The 17,342-nt window shown below is 35.0% G+C and overlaps 3 protein-coding genes across 3 annotated transcripts; all 3 read right to left on the bottom strand.

The window, feature by feature from the left end:
* Positions 1-788: 788 nt before the first annotated feature.
* On the bottom strand, positions 789-2,285 carry LOC109167040 (neutral peroxidase-like). Its single transcript, XM_019315941.1, has 3 exons — positions 1,912-2,285; positions 1,618-1,803; positions 789-1,534 (listed from the first exon to the last, which is right to left on the bottom strand). Exons 1-3 carry the CDS (start codon positions 2,227-2,229, stop codon positions 977-979), a joined length of 1,062 nt encoding a protein of 353 aa, XP_019171486.1. The 5' UTR covers positions 2,230-2,285; the 3' UTR covers positions 789-976.
* A 6,885-nt stretch (positions 2,286-9,170) lies between these two features.
* LOC109167262 (neutral peroxidase-like) lies at positions 9,171-10,635 on the bottom strand. Its single transcript, XM_019316273.1, has 3 exons — positions 10,270-10,635; positions 9,982-10,167; positions 9,171-9,906 (listed from the first exon to the last, which is right to left on the bottom strand). Exons 1-3 carry the CDS (start codon positions 10,588-10,590, stop codon positions 9,349-9,351), a joined length of 1,065 nt encoding a protein of 354 aa, XP_019171818.1. The 5' UTR covers positions 10,591-10,635; the 3' UTR covers positions 9,171-9,348.
* Positions 10,636-13,763: 3,128 nt separating this feature from the next.
* On the bottom strand, positions 13,764-14,462 carry LOC109167264 (calcium-binding protein PBP1-like). The gene has a single exon (XM_019316275.1). It carries the CDS (start codon positions 14,161-14,163, stop codon positions 13,822-13,824), a length of 342 nt encoding a protein of 113 aa, XP_019171820.1. The 5' UTR covers positions 14,164-14,462; the 3' UTR covers positions 13,764-13,821.
* Positions 14,463-17,342: the final 2,880 nt, after the last annotated feature.

The following is a 17,342-nucleotide window of genomic DNA, read 5'->3' as shown; positions in this document are numbered from 1 at the left end:
TTCTTACAAACTATAAATTGAATTAAAATTATAACCTATGAAAGTAACAGAACGACGTTTTATTTCATATTCACTTTTCCAAAGTAATCATGCGTACTACAATGCTACATGTGCTTTTGCAAAAGTTCATGCATGCATGAATGCGAGTACAATATATTTTATGCAAATGGAGATATAGGATGTCACTTTTTCTATTATATATCCAATAATACTTTATTTTTCTTTCATTTTTCATTTGAATAGTACTGGTACATCATAGTATTATTATTGTTCACAAAATGTTGAATCCACAACTCTAAGGGCCACCACGAACCACGTCCCGGCCTGATTATTTGCTTAGACTGTCCCAATCCCTCTTAGAATTGGATTCATTCGTGGTCGATAATGAATTTTTATATTCATCATTGGCTCATAAATTTATTTATATTACAAATTAATTATATAAACATGTAGATATTATATATGTTGATGAGTATTATATTCGTAGTGCAGTAAGTACGCCCATGAACACCATTAGTATGGCTGTAAGAGTAGGGGGTTTTAACCTTGTATTGCATGAAAGTATGTAACAAAACAATGTTATCTTTCATATTCACTTTTCCAAAGTAATAATGTAATAATGTGTAGTATAATATACTAGGGCATGTGCTTTTGCAAAAGTTCATGCATGCGAGTACTACAAGAGATTAGGTGCAAATAGAGATTTAGGATACACAATTGTTTACTACCTTCGATCTACCCAATATTACTTTATTCTTAAATTAAAGCTACTCATGGTCCTCATGATATGGATGCAAAAACAAAATATTATATTATTCCCAATTTTTGGAATTAGGTCCACAGATCACAACTCACAAGAAGAAATGCCACAATAAGATGATTATTTTGAACATACAGACTGGGAATCTTACACGACGACAAGGGGACTGACTCAACTGAGAACTAAGAGGAATTTATATTTTTGTTACGTTCTCGATCACATGGCTGCCACGGAAGTGGGATTCACGATGCTGCAAACGTCGCGGATTTCGAGCTGGACGCCGGCCGACGGAGCCAGGTTGCCCATCTTCACCATGGCGGCGGCGAAGTCGGAGAGGAAAGCGCCGGTGCCGTCCCTGTATCTCCTCACGGCGGCGGTTGTGGTTGTGCCGTTCAACAGCACTTGGTCCGAGAAAAGGAGGCCTTGACCGTCGACTATGTCCCGGAAATAACGCGTGTCCATGGTGTTTGGTGTGGGGTCCAGCCCGACCAGACCCGTGTCTCCCGCTGCCACGGGGCAGGTGCATTGCAGCGTCGAGTTTCTGGCTTGGTTAAGGTTATTGCTGCTGCACAAAACCGCGCACCTAGAGAACCCCACCGTGTGCGCTCCGGCCAACGCCACCATCTCCGTTTGGTTAAAACCCTTGTCGGCGAACTTCCGGGTTTGTATTGCCAGGTCGTCGAACGGAGCCGGAAGTTGGGTATTTGCTCCGGTGAGGTTGAAAGATCTTGCATCTCTTCTCCCCAAGTTCACAGTGTAGGTTTGACCTCCCAGCTGACCATGATAATTAATAACCACATATATAAATCACATGTTCATGCATACTAAATTCAAATCCAAATTCAAATACAACTTACTTTAACAACTGAGTCACGAGCAGCAATAGCTAAGACATCTGCACAAGATACAGGTGTGTCGGAACATTTAGATTTAGCGTTTTGTTTAGCCCGCTCAATCACTTCAAAACCCCTAACTGAGTTAGCATTGGCCGGTGCACTTTGCTCGCCATTAGTGTCATTTAGAAGGATCCCTCCATCGCAACCCTAATATAGATTACATTATATTAACATAATTAGGAACATGGTACGCACAAAAGTTTTTCTTGTTGAAAATAAATATAATGAATTGAAGACATATAATAATTTACATACGGACACAAAGCAGTCATGGAAGAAGAGACGAATGAGAGAAGCTCCCATTCGTGTTTCATTAGTAATGGCAGCTTCCACAATCTCTTTAACGGCGGAGAAGACGCAAGCTTCGTCGGAAAGCATGCCGGACGATGATTTACCCAAACCTAGAGCCCTTAGAATGTTGGCTGACTCTAATGTTTCATCCAGCCATGTCGGGATAAGCTGAAGCTCAGTGCCATTAATGGCTGAGTGAGTGTTCTGGTAAATAGAGTAGCCAGCTAGGGCCAGAGCCACGAAGCTCAGGGCAAGACTGAGCTTTGTTGCAAAAGAAGCCATGATAAATGTAATGCTAAGAGAGAAGTAGGAAGAAGAAGATGGAGAATGGCTTGAGGATGAAGGGCTTCCATGGCAGTGGTTAAATAGGAAAAGTGGTAGTCGCTAAAGTCATTGTTTATTGTCTGGGAATAAATTTAATGATGAAAAGGAAAGCAAACTGAGATGTGATTGGTTCCAAATTGACTATCCAAAAACTATACCAGTATATATGTATGTATACTTATTGTATATTAGCCTATCCAGAAGGAAAAAAAATACGACGAAATTAAAAGTAAACGGTAACTGACGACAAAACATAGGTGGTTTTGCTATGTTGATCAATCCTCCAACTTGTCAAAACCACGTTTTGAACAAAACATATAAATTCAAAATTGCATTACTTTCTTGCTGGTTTCCTGTCGGGTAGACTCGGACGTCGTGTGGTTGACATATTCAAAATATTATGCTCACATTTTTCAACTTTCAATGCCATATATAGAGATTATTAGGGAGGGGGAAATAGCAAGTGGTGGGAAGTGGGAACAACTCCAATCAAGTTGGTCAGGTCGTTGACTTGGTAATCGCAAGATAGATTATGAGCAAACTAGGCTAGTTTATCTTTAATTTTGATTTATCAACTAGAATCACAAAATAGAATTTATTCCGTGCACACCTTCTCGTAATAGTTGTGCATTTTCCTCGTCATCCAAACAAGCAAGTGGTCGTCTATACATAGGAATGCCCGCTGTGGAAATGGCAAATGGGAATCAAAGACTTTTAATTTATATATTGGTTTTATTAATGTTTCAAAAAAAATATTATTGGTTTTTAAAATATATTTATATGCATATAAATTTTTAATAATCTATAATAATATTTAAAAGTAAGATTAATTTGGATTTGGTCAGAGGACATATGGAATGCCTTTTATAACTTTCGACCTCACAATTGTATTTTATTTTATTTTTGAAAATAAAAGGCTAATTCATTAATCATAAACAAGAATATTTATCATACACATCGTTAGAATGACAGTGCATTCTTTACAGTCAGACATAGAAACAAATTTCCTAGTAATGTTATAGAAAACTTGGATAGCGGACTATTTTATAAATTTGAAGCCGAAGTTGTTGGATGAACTCGGTGCTTCTTCACAAATCTGGTCAAACATAGTCAAGCCTAACTCTAATGTGACCATTTTATCTTTCCACGCTTATGAGGAGAACTCGCCAAAGAAACGAGAGGGATACACTCGCCAGAGAGACGAGAGAAAACAAACTAGTCAAAGGAACAAAGGGATAACGTAGAATCAAAAGAAAACGAAATAAATGGAAAAGGTGATAGCACCTGTCAGATCTGGAGAGTCTCTACGCCTTCTATGAAAAGAACGATCGGAGAAAATATGAGATCTAACGCTTATTCCTAAAACAACCAGATGATGGAGTCTACTAATGACACCGCCGGCTCAATCCTCCATTAGAGCGTCAGCCGAATGGAGTCGCAGGACCTTTACAGATGGAAAAGGGAGAGAAAGCAGTTGTTTAATTTAGAGATCAGAGAAAGCAGTTCCTATACGTTTTCAAATGAAGAGGTACGTACCTTACAATTGTATTAACAATCTGTTTATCATATATTATTTATGACATATTTTTACTTTGTTAGTTACTTGTAGTAAAATAAGATATAGAAAATAATTAAAGTAAATATAAAATAAAGAGGATGTAGATTCCATGTTCTAAATAATTAACGTAAAGAAACACTGAAACATGGTAGTTGGGAGGCGGCTATTCAAAGAAACGTTGGTCCGACTATTCTATGAATTGAACTTTATTATGATCCCAGTTGGTGATTAGGTTTTACATTGATCACACTTCAAAGCCGCCCCAGAAGAAAACATTAACCAGTTGTAATTCAAGAAATTTAAATATATGCTAAAATTTCAAATATAATTAATAATTGTTTTTTTAAAAAATAAAGATACAATATCTCCATATATAAGAAATTAAACTCTCCCTTTTTTCCTTGATTTTTTTTATTTGTTTTGTTATTGAAAGATATGAAGATTGAAGAAGTCCATAAAACATTTTTGGTTTGAATCTAGATGCCACACTACAAGTTGAGAATCTAAAATCCTACCTACTTATTATATTTTCCACTTGTTCCTTAAATTACTGCCATAGATCAGACCATAGTGCATATAATTGTCAATTTTGACAGTCACATGGTGTGGTTGGCACATGCCTATTTTTAGATAACTCTTAACCCAAAACTTAATGAATTTTTATTACCCAACTGGCTTACACGTACAATAATCCATGATATAATGCAGATTTTGTGACTAGGCATTTATACAGGTAATTTTTTGGTGTCACTTTTTTGGAATACATATATATTATGGGGACCAAACTAAGCTTGTGGTTAAAACGAAAAGATTTTTTGTTTGTTTGTTTTTATATGAACGAAAAGAATTTATATCTCCTTAAGTAAGATTTTGAATGCAAACCTTCCAGATAGTATAATAAGCATTTGTTCAACTAATTTGATTTTAAAAGGAAATAATTAATGTATCAATTTAAAATAAACCATCACTACAAATGAGTGTGACAACAGCTCTCCCTATTATATGCTGAATTAATTTGTTTAATTTCATCTAACAACTGTTGTTTTGGCAGCTTCTTAAGTTTAATTTTCGTTTTCCATTTATAGAATTCTTCAAAATAAAAATTTTGTTGCATTTGATCATGTGTATATATATTTAATAATATTTTCATTCCAATGCTTGTAATCTTCTGATCTACAATTAATAAAAATGGTTAGTTGTTGCTATAATTTGTTTGTATATATTTGGCCTAATTATTGTGTTGATATTAGTGCAATAATAATGCTTACAATTAAAAATGACTATATGCTTGACGTATCCATGTAGCAGGTTTGTAAATAAATGAATAAACTAATAAAGGACGGTTTGTAAGGGTGGCATGCAGGTCATATATTCTTTTTTTTTTTTTTTGTGTGTGTGTGTGTGTGTGTTTTATAGATTCAACTGAGAGAGTGTTGATAAAATTGTAAAAATCAAACTCATAAAAAAAAAACAAAATGAATAAATTATCCACCAATGTTTCATTAATATTTCTTTTTATTAATGTTACTGGGATTATGGGCTCTGGTGTGAAACAGATGCTATTATATCAATCGTTACGCTGTGCAACCTTGAGAACGATACCGTTTCACTATGGTGGAGTAACGATGCCGTTGGTGGCACCGTTTAACTCCACAAATCAATTTTTTTAAAAAAACTTCAATCTGTCATAAGCCAAAACAGAGTACCAATAACCGGTGTGGATATATAGTTCACTAATTCTGGATATATAGTTCATTAATTCTGGATATATAGTTCACTAATTCTGAATTTATAGTTCATTAATTCTGGATATATAGTTCACTAATTCTGAATTTATAGTTCATTAATTCTGAATACACAGACGCAACGAACTGCCATAAGCCAAAACAGAGTACCAGTAACCGGTGTGGATATATAGTTCACTAATTCTGAATATATAATTCATTAATTCTGGACATATAGTTCATTAATTCTGGATATATAGTTCATTAATTTTGGATATATAATTCAAATTATGCACAACATAACGCCGCCGTTAACAACATCGAAAATGATTTATTTTTTTTTTTAAGTCGGACGGCGTCATTTTTAATCAAAACGATGTCATTTTTGCAACCGTGTACACCATGCATGGTGCACACGGTTGTACGGCATGATTTGCCCTATTATATCAATCGTTATGCTATGGACCCGTGTCCAACATGCATTGTGGACACGGTAACGGTGCCGTTAGTGGCACCGTTATCTTCCAGTTTTTTTTTTTTTTTTTTTTTGTTGTTTTTTTTTTTTTTTTTTTTTTTTGTAATTTCAGATCGATGGTTATAGGAGCATATGTTCATAATTTTATCACTATATGTTCATAATTGTAAGCTCATAATGTCAGAGCTCTGTGTTCATAATTCTATAACTGTACATTCATACTTCCATAATTGTACATTCATAATTCAATAACTATAAATTCATAATTTTCGAAGCTCTATGTTCACAATTTTAGAGCTCTATGTTCATAATTTTATCACTATATGTTCATAATTGTAAGTTCATAATGTCAGAGCTCTGTGTTCATAATTCCATAATTCCATAACTGTACATTCATAATTCCGCCAACGAATAACGCCATTAACGACGAGACACAATTAAATTTTTTTTTAACTGAAATGCCGCGTTTTCTCTAAAAACGACGTCGTTTTGGACTCGTGTCCACAGCATAATTTGCGCTATTATATAACACAGGCCAATTGCCAAGACGCTGACATAAAAGCCCGTCATGGAGATGTTGATTCTCCATGAAAGGCTTTAAATGTACAGCTTAGAGAAGAGGTCTATGAACTCAAGTAGAGAATTTAGCCCACAAGGGAAGAGTGAGTAGGCCCAATAGGTAGTTGGTCTAATAGTTTATTGTTGGCAAATTATACGGTGGACCGGTCCATATAGCCATGGCCAAAACGATGTCATTTGAAGCTAAGTTTTCCAGTTAATAATGGTAGACAGCAAGTTCCGTTATGCTCCATGTAGTAACATCTGTCATTATTCAGTTTTATTTTATGCACACTGTAGTTTCATTTTAACACAATTATAATATCATTCTAATTCAATGAACTATATTTTCATTCAATAATATACATTCAATATGTGAGATTTGCTATTTAATTGCATTTTATACACAACGTAGTTTCATTAGAGCACCACTAAAGTATTATTATTATTATTATTATTATTATTATTATTATTCAACTACAATTTCATTTAATAATATATACTCAATATGTGAAACATGCTACCCAATTTCACTTCACACATGCACTGTGGTTTCATTACAATAATACTACAGTATCATTCTAATTCAACTGCAATTTTATTTTACAATATACACTCAATATATGAGATTTGTTATTCAGTTTCATTTTATGCATAATGTAGTTTGATTATGGCACAACTAAAGTATCATTCTTATGTAACTACATTTTCATTTGACAATCTACGGTCAATATGTGAGACATGATATTCAATTTCACTTTATACACATTCCTGTTTCATTTAAACAATTCAACTACAGTTTCATTTGACAATATATACTCAATACGTGAGACATGCTATTCAGTTTCACTTTATACATGTAGTTTAACTAGTTTCATTTCAGCATAATAACTAAAATAAGTATCATTCTAATTCAACTACAATTTCATTTGAAAATATACACCCAATATGTGAGATATGTTATTCAGTTTCATTTTATATACAATATAGTTTCATTATAATATCACTAAAAAAAAAATAAAAAAAAAAAACCTCAACGCGCACGTAATGAAAGTAACAACTACGGCACCGTTTTGACCATGGTCCACCGCATAACAATTATTATATTTATTGTCAATATCAAAAAAGTTTGTTTGTTTATAAGGTATTTTAGGCTAGTTATATATTGATTTTTTTTTTTTTTGATATATAGGTTTTCCGTTCACTAGGCACTAGGGTACGTGGATAGTGAAAATTATTAGCTAACCAAGCTAAGCCAACAGGCAATAGGGTACGTTATCACATTCTTCTCCCCATCCGTCAGCAGCCGGAACCCGTTGAACAGCTCCTTCAAGAATCCTTCTGCTCCAAGCTTCTCCACCATTGATGGGAACAAGTCCTCGAACACCACCGTAGACATGCCTCAGTCTGGCCCTCCTGTTCAGCCTCGAAGATCAAACAGACAGCGCCAAATCCCAAGCAAGCTACAACATTACTACTGCCATAACTGCTATAAATGAGCCCAGGAAAGAGGCTATGAATGCGGAGATAACAGCCCTTCAAGATAACAAGACTTGGGAACTGACTGATCTCCCACCTGGAAAAACACCTATAGGGTGTAAGTGGATTTACAAAATTAAGCTTAAAGCGGATGGAACATTGGAAAGATATAAGGCAAGGCTTGTCGTGAATGGTTACACACAACAACTTGGGGTGGCCGGATTATCTCGAAACGTTGGATAACCACGATCCAAACCTTCTTAAGTGTGACTGTGTCTAGAGCCTGGCACATACACCAAATGGACATCAACAACGCATTTTTGCATGGCGACTTGAACGAGGAGGTATACATAGTCCTACCACACGGATTTCAAAGTGAAAAATCGAACCAAGTTTGCAAATTATTGAGGTCCTAGCCTTATATGGCCTCAAACAAGCAAGTAGGCACGGGAATGCAAAGCTAAATACCGCCTTGCTTCATATCGGTTTCAAGCAATCCAAGTCCAATCCGTCTCTATTCACAAAAGGGTCTGACACTAGTTTCATTGCATAGTTGGTGTATGTTGATGACATTATAGATAGTGACTAGTGCAAGGATGGATATAATTCAAGAACTTACATTCTTGGACAATGAATTTAGAATTAAGGATTTAGGAATCTTTGTACATGGACACGGCCGTGTCAGTGATCATTCCAATTATCCTGAAATTCCACTTCCTTAGTTGTTGCTCCAATTCTTCGTTCTTTTGTGCACTGCTTCCTTGACTCCAAAATAGACTTGAAATACTCCAAAATACTCCCTTCTTTGCTCATTGTGGATAATTATATCTAAGAAAATAAATCACACAAATGAATCTCAATTCACACTTAATTTAGGGCACTTTATATGTACAAAATGAACCAAAAACAAAGGGTTAAATATAATTAAGAATGAGTGTTATCATTGAGTTAGTTGTAACGGCTTTTGCCGCCAAAGTTGATCCATATATTCCCCTCTGTAATCTCATTTCCCAGATCATCAAATAATAGCCATCTTAATGCATTCTCTCAAATCCAGTTTCCCCTAGCTCTTCGCTCCCTAATTCGTCGTCAATGATGATATGGATGCAAAAACAAAATATTATATTATTTTCCATTTTTGGAATTAGGTCTACAAATCACAACTCACAAGAAGAAATGCCACAAGATTTTTATTTTGAACATACAAACTGGGAATCTTACACGACGACAAGGGGACTGACTTAACTGAGTACAAAGAGGAATTTATATTTTTTGGTACGTTCTCACATGGCTGCCACGGAAGTGGGATTCACGATGCTGCAAACGTCGCGGATTTCGAGCTGGACGCCGGCCGACGGAGCCAGGTTGCCCATCTTCACCATGGCGGCGGCGAAGTCGAAGAGGAAAGCGCCGGGGCCGTCCCTGTATCTAATCACGGCGGCGGTTGTGGTTGTGCCGTTCAATAGCACTTGGTCCGAGAAAAGGAGGCCTTGACCGTCGACTATGTCCCGGAAATAACGCGTGTCCATGGTGCTTGGTGTGGGGTCCAGCCCGACCAAACCCGTGTCTCCCGCTGCCACGGGGCAGGTGCATTGCAGCGTCGAGTTTCTGGCTTGGTTAAGGTTATTGCTGCTACACAAAACCGCGCACCTAGAGAACCCCACCGTGTGCGCTCCGGCCAACGCCACCATCTCCGTTTGGTCAAACCCCTTGTCGGCGAACTTGCGGGTTTGTGTTGCCAGGTCGTCGAACGGAGCCGGAAGTTGGTTATTTGCTCCGGTGAGGTTGAAAGATCTTGCATCTCTTCTCCCCAAGTTCACAGTGTAGGTTTGACCTCCCAGCTGACCATCATTAATAACCAATTAACCACATATACATGCATACTAAATTGAAATCCAAATTCAAATACAACTTACTTTAACAACCGAGTCACGAGCAGCAATAGCTAAGACATCTGCACAAGATACAGGTGTATCTAAACATTTAGATTTGGCGTTTTGTTTAGCCCGCTCAATCACTTCAAACCCCCTAACTGAGTTAGCATTGGCTGGTGCACTTTGCTCGCCATTAGTGGCATTTAGAAGGATCCCTCCATCGCAACCCTAATATAGATTACATTATATATATTAACATAATTAGGAACACGTACCAAAGTTTTTATTGTTGAAAATAGATGAATTGAAGACAGATAATAATTTACGTACGTCCACAAAGCAGTCATGGAAGAAGAGACGAATGAGAGAAGCTCCCATGCGTGTTTCATTAGTAATGGCAGCTTCCACAATTTCTTTAACAGCGGAGAAGATGCAAGCTTCGTCGGAAAGCATGCCGGACGATGATTTACCCAAACCTAGAACCCTTAGAATGTTGGCTGACTCTAATGTTTCATCATGCAGCCATGTCGGGATAAGCTGAAGCTCAGTGCCATTAATGGCTGAGTGAGTGTTCTGGTAAATAGAGTAGCCAGCTAGGGCCAGAGCCACGAAGCTCAGGGCTAGACTGAGCTTTGTTGCAAATGAAGCCATGATGTAATGCTAAGAGAGAAGTATGAAGAAGAAGAAGATGGAGAATGGCTTGAGGATGAATTGAAGGGCTTCCATGGCAGTGCTTAAATAGGAAAAGCGGTAGTCGCTAAAGTCATTGTTTATTGTCTGGGAATAAATTAAAAGTAAAATTAACTGACGACAAAACATAGGTGGTTTTGCTATGTTGATTAACCCTCCAACTTGTCAAAACCACGCTTTGAACAAAGCATATAAATTCAACATTACATTACTTTCTTGCTGGTTTCCTGTCGTGTGGTTGCCATATTCAAAATAGTATGCCCACATTTTCAGCTTTCAATTGCATATATAGAGATTATTAGGGAGGGGAAATAGCAAGCTAAGTGGTGGGGAGTGGAAACAATTCCAACCAAGTTGGTTAAACAGTTAACTTGGTAACGGAACGATTGACTATGAACAAACTATGCTAGTTTACATCTAATTATTAATTTATCAACTAGGGTCACAAGACAGAGTTTATCCCTAGCACACTCTTTTTTCATTGATTTTTTTTTTATTTGTTTTGTTATTGAAAGATATGAAGAAGTCCATAAAACATTTTTGAGTTGAATGTAGATGCCACACTACAAGTTCAAAATCTAAATTCGTACCTACATACTTATTAATTACATGCCTATTTTTAGACACTTTTTTGTAGGCTTAGTTGATTTACTCTACAAGTTTGAACCCAAAACTTAATGAATTTTTATTACCCAATTGGCTTACACAATAATCCATGAAAATACAGATTTTGTGACACGATATTTATACATGTAATTTTTTTTGTGTCACTTTTTTGGAATACATATATATTATTATATGGGGACCAAATTTGTGGTTAACACGAAAAGAATTTATATCTCCTAAAGTAAGATTTTGAATGCGAACCTTCCAGATAGTATAATAAGCATTTGTTCAACTAATTTAATTTTAAAAGGAAATAATGTATCAATTTAAAATAAACCATGACTACAAATGAGTGTGACAACAGCTCTCCCTCCTATATGCTGATTTTGTTTAATTTCATCTAACAACTTTTGCTTTGTCAGCTTCTTAAGTTTAATTTTCGTTTTTGATTTAGAGAATCCTTCAAAAGAAAAATTAGTTGCATTTGATCATGTGTGTGTGTATATATATTTAATAATATTTTCATTCCAATGCTTGTAATTTTCTGATCTACAATTAATAAAAAATGATTAGTTGTTGCTATAATTTGTTTGTATACATTTGGCCTAATTATTGTGCTGATATTAGTGCAATAAGGCTTACAATAAAAAGTGACTATATGCTTGACGTATCCATGTAGCAGGATTGTTTGTAAGGGTGGCATGCAGGTTATATATTCTTCTTTTTTTTTTTTTTTTATTGTGACAAGAAAAACCTCTAGTCATTACTCAAGAAGTCAATGTTATACACATGATAAACTCGTGTATGTTTTTATATAATAGCCCACAAATTACACAATATAGTTAAATTGTATTAAAAAGATATGTATGTGTTACAGATTAAACTGAGAGAGTGTTAATAAAAATCGAACTCATAAAAAAAAAATGAATTAATCATCCACAAATGTAGTTTCATTAATATTTCTTTTTTATTAATGTTATTACTGGATTATGGGCTGATCTGGTATGAAACCGATGCTATTATATAACACATAGGCGAACTGGCATTGCCAACATAAAAGCCCGTCATGGAGATGTTGATTCTCCATGAAAGGCTTTTAATGTACATCTTAGAGAAGAGGTCTATGAACTCAAGTAGAGAATTTAGCCCACAAGGGAAAAGTGAGAAGGCCCAATAGGTAGTTGGCCTAATAGTTTATTGTTCAATCATTATTGTATGGACCATGGTCCATACAAGTTGTGAGGACCATATTTGTATATTGTAAAATAATGTACATTCAATACAAAATTAATGTATATTCAATACAAAAATAATGTACATTATATTTAGGTGATATACATTATTTTTGTACTGAATGTACATTATATTGTATAATATATATTCAGTACAAAAATAATGTACATTTAGTATATTAAAAATGTACTTTTTATTATGGTCCACATAACATTGTGTGGACTATGGTCCACACAATAATTTGTCTTTATTGTTGGCAAATTATACTGTGGACGGTCCACATGAACCATAACCAAAACGGCGTCCTTTGAAGTTTTCCCGTTAATAAGGGTAGACGGAAAGTTCCGTTATGCTCCATGTAGCAACATTTGTTATTATTCAGTTTTATTTTGTGCACACAACATACTGTAGTTTCGTTTCAACATAACTACAAATCTATAATCTATAATATAATTCTAAACGAAACTACAAATCTATAATCTATAATATAGTTCTAATTCAACTACATTTTCATTCAACAATATACACTCAGTATGTGAGATCTGCTATTTAATTGCATTTTATATACAATATTATAATTTCATTATAGCACCACTAAAATATTATTATTATTATTATTATTATTATTATTATTATTATTATTATTATTATTATTATTATTATTATTATTATTATTATTATTCAACTAGAATTTCATTTGATAATATATGCTCAATATGTGAAACACGCTATTCAGTTTCATTTCACACATTATAGTTTCATTACATCACTACTATAGTATCATTCTAATTCAACTGCAATTTCATTTAACAATATACACTCAATATGTGAGACTTGATATTCAGTTTCATTTTATGCATAATGTAGTTTCATTATGGCACCACTAAAGTATCATTCTTGTATCATTCTTATGTAACTACAGTTTCATTTGACAATATACACTCAATATGTGAGACATTATATTCAGTTTCATTTTATACACATTGCAGTTTCATTTCAACAATTCAACTACAATTTCATTTGACAATCTACACTTATCATGTGAGATATGCTATTTAGTTTAATTTTATACATGTAGTTTGACTAGTTTCATTTCAGCATAACTAAAATAAGTATAGAATATAATATAATTAAAAAGCATATGGCGGGAGATGCATATAAGATTATATTGTCCTGTAACAGCCCAGCTCCATTGATGAATTGAAGAACTTACATAATTAACGTAACAATTCAAGAAGCAACTAACATAAATAAGATAGATGTGCCAAAAAGGAAGAGAAATTAATGAAGAACCAACCATACATGCAATGGGGTAAATTAAATATCCTAATTAACGTAACCTAGCCAGCCAGCCTAGAAATGATTGACAATGATATCCTCAACCAGCATCCTAGATTTGTCCATCAAATCTGGACTGAGCCTGAACATGAGCACACAAAACTCCATCTCGCTCAGGCATCCATCTCCGTCCACGTCCCCTTCATTCAACATGCACCTCAGCTCCTCGTCGCTCATGTTGTGCAACCCCAGCAGCGCCGAGTTCCTCTTCAAGCTCTCGAACGTTATCACATTCGTCTCCCCATCCGTCAGCAGCCGGAACCCGTTAAACAGCTCCTTCAAGAACCCTTCTGCTCCAAGCTTCTCCACCATTGATGGGAACAAGTCCTCAAACACCACCTCGCCTCCCACCTCCATTATATATATTGCTTCAATTGCTTCAATTCGATTGGCCTGGCCTGCAATTATGGAGATCGATCATATCGATCGATATTCTTGCATTGGGGGTTTAAATAAGAGGCCGGTTAATTGAAAGTAGGAAATAATAATATCTGATAATCTTGGCATGGTGGAAGGAGTGGTACAGATGGGTTAAGAAAGGAAAGATGGTTTGATGAAAATGGCAAATTAGCGTGATGGAGATCGAGTTTGGAAGGTTTTAGGAAATGATGTTTTATGTGGAAGCTTTCATGGGAACGGGGCATTTCTTCTACTTTCCTCGAAGTTGCATGGAAACCCACTCTCCAACATTTCTGTACTCTTATTGGTGGGGATTCAATTAATTTGTATTTATATCTATCTTTTCCATTTTCCTTTTCCCAATGCCTACTTTGCTTACACATAAATTAAACTTGGTTTCTTATGATGGGCACTTTCCTAATTCCTAGTTTCCTATATATGACTATGCACCCCCCCTCCCCTCATAACAATCAATTTCTTGTACGACGTACAACTTCTTCAACATATGCGGCTGCCTAAGTTTTGTCTATATCTCCCATAAAGTGTATGCATGTAGTAATTATTTGTGTTCAACGACAAAATTAAATGAACGTTTTAGTAATTAATGGCCTAGCAATCATCTGGTAACAATTAGCGGATTATGTTAACGGTTAGCGAATTTGACCAGCAGATCAATTTATAAAAAAATGTTTAATAAAATTACTTGTTTAAGATTAGCGGTTAATAAAAGAAAAGAAAAAAAAAAGATCCAAACACGGCTCCCCTTAATTTTGTCACTTTTCTCACATCAGTAGAAAAAATGACATGAGAGCCTTGGTAGCAAGCATTGAGCAGCCAAACTGGCTCCTGCATTAAAGGAGCCGTAATGGTTCCACGATAATCTTTGTTTTTTTATTTTTTGTTTAATAAACATAGGAGCGTTTTGGAGAAAGGAAAATCTTTCCCCAAAAACGTTAAGTGCAAACGCTGCAAATTGCATCGTTTGCATTTTCAGCGATTTAGGATAAATCACTGTTTCAAAACCGCTGAATAACCAAACACCTTTTTAAGTGTTTTAACATTGGGGGAAGTAGTGGATTCAGCAAAATTTTAACAAATAAATCATTTACCAAACATGTCCAAAATGTCATCATTTCACAACCTCGATTATTGTGAGGAATTTATTCCTTCCGATCCTTTAGCAATGCCTTCCTAACGGGAGTAGCTTAGGCAAGCCCTTGTACAAATAAAAGAAAGGAGTAGATAAACATTAATCCAACATTAGCTAATGCATTGATCGGATGGACTTCAATTTTTTTACGATTGCATAAACTGATGAATTCGCTTTTAATAGAGAGAGTATGAGACAATTTAATTACACAAAAAATTTATACTTTTGGTCTAATGAGTATGATGTCATTTTCATATTTAGTCCATGACTATTGAAATTTTCAGATTTAGTCTAACGATTTTTAAATCTCTATCACATTTGGTCCTTCCAATCAAAATTCTAGCCACCAATGACCATATCCCCGACGAGTGAATTATCTTAAGGACAAAATTGTCATTTTATTAAAATTAATTAATCGAGCAACAAAGTTGAAGAAAGGGATTTGGGGGAAAATGACAATTTTGTTCTTATAATTCACTCGCCGGAAATATAGTCACCGGTGACCGAAATTTTGATCGAAAGGACTAAATATAGTAGAGATTTAAAAATCGTGAAACCAAATCTAAAAATATTAATAGTCAAATATCAAATGTGAAAATGACCTCATATTCGTGAGATTAAAGTGAAAATTCTTCATTTACACAATATATCAAGAACAAAAAAGCAATAAATTAAAGAAATTTATGTTGTTGAATTGGACCCAGAAAGCCTACAAAGAAGTGGGACTTCCTACTTTATAGGTTAGAGCATCCACATTGGTTGGGAAGAATGGGGAGATAATGTAAGAGTGATTAGGAAAGAGAGTGTGGGAGAGGAGAGAAAAAAAAAAAAAGAAAAAACAAAACAAAAAAAAAATTAAAAAAAAAAAGAAAGTAGTCAGACGCGTCAGGCGCGCCGACTGGCGCGCCTGACGCGCCTCCGGGCGCGTGCAGTGCACGCGCCCGGCTTTTGCCCAAGGCTGTGCGCGAACGCGCACAGCCTTGCTTCTTCTTCTTTCTCTTTTTTTTTTTTTTTTTTTTTTTTTTTTTTTCTGACAATCTCCCTACATTTGCAGGGAGATTATTTTTCAATTATCTCATGTCCACACTAGCTATTATCTCATGAAGGGAAGATTTAATTCTGAATTCTCCCCACAATATCCACAAGTGTGGATGGCCTTAGGGTGATATCCCTATTCCTAAGCCCATAAGGTAAGAAATCGTAAATTATGATATGGACTCGCATCCACCATATTTATAGTGGACACGCTATACGTTCATAATTTCTATATTATAGATTCATAATTTTTATACTGTAGATTCATAATTTTTAAATTGTAGATTCATAAAATTTATAATGTAGATTCATAATTTCTATACTGCACGTTCATAATTTATGTACTGTAGATTCATAATTTATGTAATGTAGATTCATAATTTCTAAACTGTATAGTTATCAAATTATGAACACATAGTTATCAAATTATGAACACATAGTTATCAAATTATAAATACATAGTTATCAAATTATGAATTTACAATACACAAATTATGAATCTACATTATAAATTTTATGAATCTACAGTATAAAAATTATGAATCTACGGTATAGAAATTATGAATCTGCAGTACAGAAATTATGAATGTGCATTATAGAAATTATGAATCTACAGTACAGAAATTATGAATGTGCAGTATAGAAATTATGAATCTACATTATAAATTTTGTGAATCTACAGTATAGAAATTATAAATCTACAATATAGAAATTATGAATGTACAGTTTGTCCACCATGCACATAGTGAACACGGGTCCAGGGCATAACGCTCCTGATAATACTAATATCCACGTGGTGCGGTCAAAGTACTAAATGAGAACAAGTAATAATAGAAAAGGGGATTTTATTGATCAAAAGGAAACCTAATACAATCTAAATGGCTATCCCTGAGGACCGATTGACTGCGGTCGGGCTGCTCTGTAAATAGCCTGTTGATCGTCCCAAAGTCCT

The sequence above is a fragment of the Ipomoea nil genome, unplaced genomic scaffold, assembly GCF_001879475.1.
Source record: "Ipomoea nil cultivar Tokyo-kokei standard unplaced genomic scaffold, Asagao_1.1 scaffold3147, whole genome shotgun sequence".
NCBI lineage: Eukaryota > Viridiplantae > Streptophyta > Magnoliopsida > Solanales > Convolvulaceae > Ipomoea > Ipomoea nil.
This window is presented reverse-complemented; position numbering and strand designations above follow the sequence as displayed.

Coding starts and splice junctions, on each gene's coding strand:
- LOC109167040 (XM_019315941.1), bottom strand. CDS start 2,229: ATGGCTTCTTTTGCAACAAAGCTCAGTCTTGCCCTGAGCTTCGTGGCT. Junction 1,804..1,911: donor TCCATGACTGCTTTGTGTCC/GTATGTAAATTA, acceptor AATCTATATTAG/GGTTGCGATGGAGGGATCCT. Junction 1,535..1,617: donor CTCGTGACTCAGTTGTTAAA/GTAAGTTGTATT, acceptor TATCATGGTCAG/CTGGGAGGTCAAACCTACAC.
- LOC109167264 (XM_019316275.1), bottom strand. CDS start 14,163: ATGGAGGTGGGAGGCGAGGTGGTGTTTGAGGACTTGTTCCCATCAATG.
- LOC109167262 (XM_019316273.1), bottom strand. CDS start 10,590: ATGGCTTCATTTGCAACAAAGCTCAGTCTAGCCCTGAGCTTCGTGGCT. Junction 10,168..10,269: donor TCCATGACTGCTTTGTGGAC/GTACGTAAATTA, acceptor AATCTATATTAG/GGTTGCGATGGAGGGATCCT. Junction 9,907..9,981: donor CTCGTGACTCGGTTGTTAAA/GTAAGTTGTATT, acceptor AATGATGGTCAG/CTGGGAGGTCAAACCTACAC.